The sequence below is a fragment of the Humulus lupulus genome, chromosome 5 (genome assembly GCF_963169125.1).
Source record: "Humulus lupulus chromosome 5, drHumLupu1.1, whole genome shotgun sequence".
Taxonomy (NCBI): Eukaryota; Viridiplantae; Streptophyta; class Magnoliopsida; order Rosales; family Cannabaceae; genus Humulus; species Humulus lupulus.
Genome location: NC_084797.1, coordinates 16,609,702 through 16,619,441, shown reverse-complemented (window position 1 = coordinate 16,619,441; position 9,740 = coordinate 16,609,702). Strand labels below are relative to the sequence as shown.

The window sequence follows — 9,740 nt, the reverse complement described above, 5'->3', positions numbered from 1 at the left end:
TTTAAAACGATGTCCCATATCATTTATATGGATTGGAGTTACATATAATTAAATTAATTATGTACATAAACTTATCCTAGTCTCTTTGACTTTTGAGTATTCTTTAATTAGTAAATGTATCAATCAACATTTATGTACAGGAAATAGAGAATTGGAAGATGACTCATGGAATATAAATCTCTATGTGATCTTTTCATGTTGCTAATGGAGGTAGATTTGTCATTAGTCTATATTCTATAGTCAATTAGGGGTGAACATCGGTCGGTTTGAGCGGTTTTTTCATAACATAAAATCTAGAATTCGGTTTTCGGTTCGGATTGGTGCAATCCAAAAACCGATCGACCAAACCAGTTAAAAGAAAAAATCGACCGTTTTGGACCGCGGTTTGGTCGGTTAAACTGACCAAACCGAATTTCTTATTTTTTTTATTTTTATTTTTTGAAAGTTTTAGTTAAAAAACTAAAATTTTTGGATTGTTAGAATCTATTTTTGTGCATTTTTAAAACATAAATATATAGAACATAATTTCATATTTTTTTATTTTTATTTAATAATTAATAATTATATAATATTATATTATATAATATTATATTGTTCGGTCGGTTTCGGTTCTACCGGTCGGTCCGAAATTTTTTTTCAAACCGACCGAACAGTGGCGGTTTGTGCCGTTGGCAGTTTTTTCGATATTCGGTTTAATCGGTTTCGGTTTTTTCGATGTTCGAAAAGTCAGTGTATATAAATTTTTCGATTTTTCAGATTTTATGCTCAACAGTATTTTGTTTTGGCTGTAGTGAAGTTGATTAGAACGTGTCTGAATATATAGTTATTTGTAAAGAAATTGGCATTATTGTTTTTGTTATTAGTATTTTTATTAATGATAAATAAAAATTTGATTTAATCATTTCTGTTTGTGTGGAAAAGACTTCTCTGTCCAGTCTGTACCAAAGGGCCGGAAAGAGGAAGATCCTTCTCTTCAAGATTTTCCATGGCAAACCTTCTTTGTCTCATGATCATCCCCTTCTTATTGTTTCTTAAAACTACCAATGCATATTCAAATCCTCATTGCTCACCTTCTTCTTGTGATAATATCATCACCATAACCAGTCCTTTCCGACTTAATACCGATCCAAAAGAGTGTGGTTACCCAATTTATGAGCTTTCTTGCGAGAACAATCTTACGGTGTTATACTTGAACTCTGTCAAGTACTTCGTGCGCTCAATCAATTATGCCAATTACACAATTCGAATTGTGGACTCCAACCTTAACAAAACCAATTGCTCCTCTCTCCCAAATAACAATCTGCGAATTGTGGATTTCAGCTCGTACAATGGTTTCCGCTTTTACGATCACTGGAAAATTCTAACAAAGAGAATAGTTTTTTTGAAATGTGAAAATCCAGTAAATTCCTCTAATTATGTAGACACCGCTCACTGCAATATTGGTGCTACTTTAGCCTCCCAACATTCCAAAACCAAAACTACTGCTGATCATGTTTCTTCGTCTTCTTATTATTATTATGTGGTCGATGGTCTGTTTCACGTTTCTGATTTGGCGAGCTCGTGCCGCCCGGTGCTAAGGACCTTGGTATCGAATCAGACAGTTGTGAACGGAAGGAATACTTCTTTTGTGGATATTCACAACCAGCTTACAGATGGCTTTGAGATATCATGGTTGATATCATTCTTCAAAAATGGAAATAATGAATGCTACATCGATTATTCCAACGAGATGCGATGTTTAGGTAAGTAGTTCTTCTTGGCTTTTTATTGAATCAACTGCTCCAACTTTCTTCTGAGAGCTAATCTTAAAGTTATCTTTCATCATTACAGCTTCGACGACGGCTGGTGTAATATTATCATGTAACAATTCTTACTTCTACACTTGTTATAAAATTGTTTTTTTTTTTAATTTAAATGTAGTGTTTTAGAACTTATTGTTTCATCACATCTGTTTTTCTGATATTCATTGTCCTCTTGCAGGGATTGGCACTTTCATAGTCCTTTTAGTGGATGCGCTTTGTACGTATTAAGAGCTTTTACTTTTGATAATAATCTATATTGAAAATTTTATTTTAATTAATAGGGGCTATCTTATTAACTAATAATTTAAAAAGAATTAACTTTCATTTAGAAACCCATTTCAAACATATATGGCTTTGATCTTTCATGGTTGAAAACAGATAGTTTGTATCACGGAAAAGTAGGTCAATGCTTCGGTTCCTTAGGCAGTTTCTCCAGGGAGATATGTACGTTTTACTAAGCTCTATATTTAATTTGAACATTTTGAGTGGACTCCAAGTCCAATGTTCTCTGAGAGGTTCTTTTGGATAATTACAGGTGGGGCAACGGCTGGAAAGATATCAGGTAACGGTTCTTTCTTATACATTTGCTGACTGCTTCTTATATATTTGGTTTTATCATCCTACCTCTATCTTTTTCCATTACATGTTTTTTAATAACTCGTTGTCTTCTCGCAGAGTCAATAATGGACGGTGTAGGTACGTAATTACAAACTTTTTTTGTTTAATAAAAAAGAAAAATCTGAATTGGAAATTTTTTATTTTAGTAATAGGATATCTTAACTAAATTAAAAAAAAAAATAAACAAGTGAAAAGTATGATTCATTAATTTAGAAAACATAGGTACTCTCTATTTTTATAAAATATCATTTTTGTACTCTAATTTTACAATAATGTTATTTGGTACTCGATATTTTTTAACATCATACATATTTGGTATATGTGTTAATTTAAATTTAAATATTATATCATTATGATAATTAAATAACTATGCAACAATTAAACATCAACACAACAACATAACAATTATACATAAACTTAAACAACATAAAAACAACTATATATAAATTAAACAACTAAAAAACAGTACAAAAATAACTAAAAACAACACAAAAGATGAAAATAGATAAAACTGCACAAAAATAAATAAGCATTCGTGCATTATATGTTAATTCTATCTAATATATAAATATACATAAATGTATAAATAAAATACGCCTTCAAAAACAACAATAAATGTATAAGTATACCTGGGAGTTACCTTTGGATAAAAACAACAATAAATTAGTATGTATATGTTTAAATCTAAATTTTCTTTTTTTATACCAAAACAATCCCCAGCTATATATATAATGACAATTACACTAAAGACACGGCTAAGTATAAAATTAAGTGTTTATATTCAAGTAAAAAAGAATGGAAAAAAAATAGTAATTTTATTATCAAAGAGGTAGTTTTATGTTTATGTGAAAAGCAATGACAATTTAGTAAATAAACCATGTCAGATTTTTATTTTATTTGATATTGACATTGACACGTACGTGTCAAATTATAAAGGCATGGCTAAGTATAGAGGTTGTAATTGGGGTTGTAGATAGCACTCCTTTTGTTATTATTATATTTTAACAAGAACACATAACAATTTACAATAAGATGGGTAAATTTGCCACAACTTCAATGAGAAATTTCCTCAAACCATAAGTTATATTGAGCTAACTTGTAGGCCCACCAAGTTAGAGCTTCTGAAAGAGTGGAAGAGAATACATAAAAAAAATTACAAACATCTTTAATATTATCAACAATATTCTCATAGTCAAGGAATCATTGTCTTGAGTTATTCAAAAAATGCTCCACTAGGACAGATCAGGCATACTTGAGCTACGGGGGGTGATATATAGTGAATAAAAAAATAATAAGGGGGTCCAAATGTGAAAAAAAATTATTTTTAAAATATGGAGACGGCCAAGCCTCAACTCCCTATACACTTGCCTCCATCCATGTTAACCACCTTAGTGTAATCCGATGTCACCAAGAATAATGAGTTCAAATTAAGGGAATTGGCAAAATCTAATCTCTGTTTCACCACTAAAGCCTCAGTTGCTCGAGTCAATACCCCATTATTCGAGAATGAAACTTTAGAAGCTAGAAAAATTCCTTCAAGATTTCTGACCATAGTCCCTAAACCAAAACTACACAAACAACCCAAGTCATTAAAAGTGCACAAAGCATGATAAAGAATTTTTCTTTCACCCAAATTCTACAAACCATGAAAAAAGAGACTTCTCAGCTTTACGATTAGGTCGACACTTTGCCACGTACTCAGTTATGTCCCTCTTTATCACAGGTCGCCAATATATAGCTTTTAGATCCTGATACATCTTCATGGTGCTTGGATGTAGAAAATAAGGGGTAGTATGAGATTCATCCATAATCTCCCGTATGATCTCAGTGTCCATCGGATCCCAAATCCGATCCTTATACCTCAATAAACTCATGTCTGACACTGTATAATCCTTAGCTATTCCAACCAGGACATCCCCTCCAATCCTTCCCATCTGTGGGTCACTCAACTGCTTTTCTTTGATCCTCTCTAAAAGAGTAAACTTAAACATAATGTTGGCAAACTGGCCCACCAATAACTCTACTCTAGCTCTGGTCATATCCTTCAACTGATATGATGTATTGGCAATCACCTTTTCTGTCTATATAAGGACACAACCAAATTCTTCTCGAGGCGTCACAATAAACCATAATCTTGTTCTGATCTATAGAAAGACTCAGAACTGGAGTTGTACTCAATCACCGCTTCTGCTCTTGGGAGTTGTTCTCACACTTATATGTCCATGCAAACTTTTGATTTTGCATGTCATCTCTGTCAACGAGGTAACCATCCTTGAGAATCCTCCCACAAAATTCATGTAATACCTTGCCAATCCAAGGAAACTCTTGACCTCTGAGGCATTCCTTGGCCTTGGTCAATCTTTGACTGAGAGTATACAAAAATATCATCGATAAAGACTATCACAATCCAATTTGGATACTCTTTGAACATCATGTTCATCAAATCCACAAGTGCTGCCAGAGCATTAGTCAATCAAAATGACATAATTAAAAACTCATAATGCTCAAATCTGATACAAAAAGTAGTCTTCTGCATAATCCTTCTCCTTGATCCTCAGTTGGTGATAGCTAGATCAAAGATTCCTCTTGAAGAATACCGTCTTATCTTGTAACTTCCTTCAGCTCCACTGGAGCCTTTCAATACAGTGCCCTAGACACTAGTTCCATCCCTGGCACAAAGTTAATAACAATTTTATCTTTCGGTGTAGAGGTAACCTTGACAGATCATCTGGAAACACATCCAGAAAACTCACAATCTAATCTAGTCTTTCATGATCCCACTGGCACAACCTAAGTGTTATCCACCACACTAGCTAAGAATCCTATGCATCCTCCTTGCAATAGGTCTCTAGCTCTTAGTACAAATATCATAAATATACGGGGTCCATGAACAGTGCCAACAAATACAAAGGGTTTCTCACCCTTAAGCTCAAGGGTTACCATCTTTCCTTGCAATCTATCATTGCCCCATACTTGGCTAACCAATCTATATCCAAGATCGTATCAAAGTCAGTCATAACAAACTCTATCAAGTCAACTGATGAATCTTTTCCCACAATAATCTAATTCATCCCTTCAAAGTTACCAATAGGGTTCCATATTCTCATCCCAACATAATCACGTAACCCACACACTAAGTCTGTGCCTCTACTAGATGCAACAAAACATAGAATAGCATGGCACCAAAACCAATAAGCATAATATAGGAATCAGAACTAGGATGCTAACCTGCCACTACTGAGGGACCAGCCTCAGTCTCAGTCTCTGACTTTGATTGCGTTAGAGCGAACACTCGAGCTGGAGTCGAGCTGTCCGCCCCCTTTGGTTCATCCTTCCCTGTCCTTGGGCAATCCCTCTTGAGATGTCCAACCATCCCACATAAGAAACATGCCTTTGTTCGACATTCCTCCATATGGCACCTCTTGCATCGAGCGCATTCTGGGTAGAGTTTCCAATACTCATCCTTGCCCTGATGGCCTATCTGAACATTTCAGAACCCCTTTTCTATTCCATAGATATCGAATATGTTGATAGCATTTATTTTCTGATCATTGGGTAGCATTTATTTTCTGATAATTGGGGCCTCTGCCTCTGCTTGATCCAATAAACAGAGGTATCACTGCCTGAGCTCCGCGCTCTTCGGCACTCTCCCTCCATATCTCATTCCCTGTGCTCTCAATAACAAGAGCCCTCCCTACCACCTGAGCATAGGTAGAGATCTCATGTACTGAGGCGATTCTAACACCCCGAGCTATTCCAGAATTCAATCCCTGGATAAATCGCTCCTTCCAAGCCACATATATGGGTACCATATCAAAAGAAAACTTGGACAACCCATTGAATTTGTTAACATATTGTGTTACTGTTTTATTTCCCTGAACTAGGTTTAGAAATTCATTTTCCTTTGCAGTCTTAACTGCATCACAATAATATCTTTCTTTAAACAACTGCCTAAATTCCTCCCAATTCATCGCAGTTGTATTTCGTGTCTAGGATACCACTTCCCACAAAGTTCGGGCATCTTCCTGTAACACATATATAGTACAGATCACCCTATCGTGACCTACCACCCCCATATTGTCGATGATGGAACTGATCATACCCATCCATTGTTCAGCTCTGAATGGATCTAGGCCTCCCTAAAAAACTAGAGGGTAATATTCTTAAAATCTCTCATATAGTAATTCCCACATGTTCTCAACCTTAGGCTGAGCAAAAACTGGTGCCACTCTTGGCATAACAAAGGAAGAGGTGTTCCCTGACAAAACCTGCTATTTTAAACACATGATCTCTTCCTTTTGCCTCTGCAATCTTGTGTTGCATATCTGTAAACATCTACTGCCGATTTTGAGGGTCAGGTGGAGGGCTTAGGCCCTGGCTGTAATTCCCAGCCTCAACATAAACTCCGCCGGGTCTTATTAACTACCTTGGGTACATAACCTTCGAATTAGTCTGTAGTTAATAACTTGATCCATTAAGCATGATGAGCACATCCAAAAGCCTTTCCCCACGAGAAAACCAAACAACACCACACTGTACAATTGTAGTTCTAAAATACATGCCCATAAATTGCATGCATCAATCAATAACCCTTGATCTTTCAATAAGATATCATGCTCTTAACTCTAGCATGTAGATAAAGCATTCATATATCAACATTCAAGGGCCATACCCTATCAGAATATCTCATGCTTCCTAATAAGGCATGCATGTAAGACATTTATATCCTATTTAAGCATTTAAACACATAACCACATACATAGTTACCAAACCCTGAGTGGAGCTTGTCTTTAGTGACAAGTGTACATGCCCAACTTGTCTTCAGGAACCCTTAACCTTGGCACGCTCTGATACCAAGTTGTAACGCCCTACTACTCAGGGACCGTTACACTGTGTATTTTAAATAATGCTAAACTTGCTAAACGAGTCATGTGGCCATAATCGTGTGACTAAACATGATTAATGGTTTAGGGTTAAAATTTTTGGTCAAAAGGTACAACCGTTGACTTCCATACATGGGATCCCAAATTACATTCGAAAAGGTTAATTACAATTAAAAAGTTACAACCAGCCGAACTAAGTGGCAAAATAGGGTTTCACCCTAGTTCCTCTTTAAAACCTTGGTCGTGGTTGTCAAGTAGCCGCATATGTACACATCGTCACCTAAGCTCTACAACTCAAGGATGGTCCAACTTTCTTTTACCTTTACCTGCACCACAAAACACCCGTGAGCCAAGGTTAACAAAGAAAACTTAACACATGCTCATAAGTAGTTAATAACATGTTACCAAATCATAATAAGCATGCCTAGCAGTAATAACCCTACTCATGCATGCATACCATCCATATAAATGACAACAACGTCATATGGGCCAATATCCCAAGATAAATGTTCAATGAATCATCCTGGGCCAAATGCCCAAAATAGATGATTAATAAATCATACTGGGGTTCCACGCCCTAGGATATGGGACTAATAAGTCACCCAGAGGCCTTTTGCCCTATCCTTTGTATAACCAGTCTTAGAGCTGGCCTAGCGTATCTGGCGCTTTCCATGACCAACAGGCCGGTCAAGCGTATATCACGCTCGTAATTAGGCATAACCATATTGACCAACGCTCAGCACACTATTGTCGTCCTTGACTCATAAGTCATGCTTTTGGACCAGCACTCGTCATGCTAAGGTCGTCCTGGACTCATAAGTTAATGATTTTTTACTAGCACTCAATGTGCTAATGTCGTCCTTGACTCATAAGTCAATGCTTTTCCACTAGCGCTCAACGCTATTGCCGTCCTTGACTTATAAGTCAATGCTTTCGACCGACACTCAGCGTGCTAATGTCGTTCTTGACTCATAAGTCATGTCTAGGGTCCAGCCTTTGGATATGGGACTAATAAGTCACCCTAGGACCCATTGCCCTATCCTCTGTATAACCAGCCTTAGAGTTAACCCAACGTACCCGGCGCTGAGTTTTCCACGACCAATAGGTCGGACAAGCGTATGATGCGCTCCAGGTTAGCCTAACCAAAACGACCAGCGCTCAACGCGCTATTGCCGTCCTTGACTCATAAGTCAATGTTTTTCAACCAGCGCTCAACACACTATTGCCATCCTTGACTCATAAGTCAAGCCTTTCTCAATCAGATAATGTAAACAGGCATATATCATATATCATATATCCAGATACAAAGCATTCAGCATGCTCAATCAACAATCATAAACATAATATTAATCATGCACATTCTCAGGCATTCATGCCTTATTCATATTCCTATTCAACAATTCGGGCCAAGCCATAATCACATGTGTCACATACCAGGTGCAGTTTTCTTACCTTTGGTCAAAGTATAGGTTACACAACAAGAAAAAAAGGCTTTTACTTCGGTTTTTAAGCTGGATTTACTTCGGTTTTCGCTAAAATTCGCAACCGCAGTAGTTCGAAGTGAAGTAAAAAGTAATTAAAAACCGAAGTGAAAAATAGGCTTTCTACTTCGGTTATTATGTAAAAACTGAAGTAGAAAGTGGGGATTCTACTTCGGTTTTTACATAATAACCGAAGTAGAAAGTGGGGTATGCTTCCTTGTTGGGCACTTTCTACTTCGGTTATTATGTAAAAACCGAAGTAGAAACCTCACTTTCTACTTCGGTTTTTACATAATAACCGAAGTAGAAACCCCCCACCCCATTTTTTTTAATAATTATTTCTAATTATTTTTAAATGGCCCAATTCTATTTTTTTTCTTTTTTTTTTTTGCCCTAATTATTTTAAATAGTCTAATTATATGAATTTATAGTTATATATATTTTTACAATTGGAATTGGTTTATTTTCATTTAATTTATAACAGAAATAAAAATCACAAAATTTATACACTTAGAATTAAAATTCTTATAAAATTAAATATTTATACATTCACATAATTGTTAAGTAGAATAACCTAATCATTCATATATACATTCACATAATTGTAATTAAGTAAAATAACATAAACATTTATATAAACATTCACATAAAACTAAAGATATGTATAAAGAAAATAGTCTTACTAATAACTTTAAGTCATCAATCGGCTTAACTATTCTTGTTGGATTGGCAAGATGTTCTCCCGACCCTTGGCGAAAATTTGACTACTAGTAACTTTGTCATTTAGTTCATTCTACGAAACAAACCAATGATAGATTAAATTAGTAACTTGTAACAACACTTAAAAAAAATTTCTTACTTTGCTTTAAAACACTTACATCTCTTTCTTCAATTTTTTTGTCCAAATTATCTTCGACAAGAGTCTTCTTCGTTTCTCGCGCTCTTATCCAAATTTC

General features: G+C 35.6%; 1 protein-coding gene across 1 annotated transcript; it reads left to right on the top strand.

Moving 5' to 3' along the window:
- Positions 1 to 985: 985 nt before the first annotated feature.
- LOC133778893 (uncharacterized) lies at positions 986 to 2,030 on the top strand. The gene is made up of 3 exons (XM_062218906.1): positions 986 to 1,742; positions 1,831 to 1,860; positions 1,981 to 2,030. The coding sequence occupies exons 1-3, from the start codon at positions 986 to 988 to the stop codon at positions 2,028 to 2,030; spliced, it is 837 nt and encodes a 278-aa protein (XP_062074890.1).
- Positions 2,031 to 9,740: the final 7,710 nt, after the last annotated feature.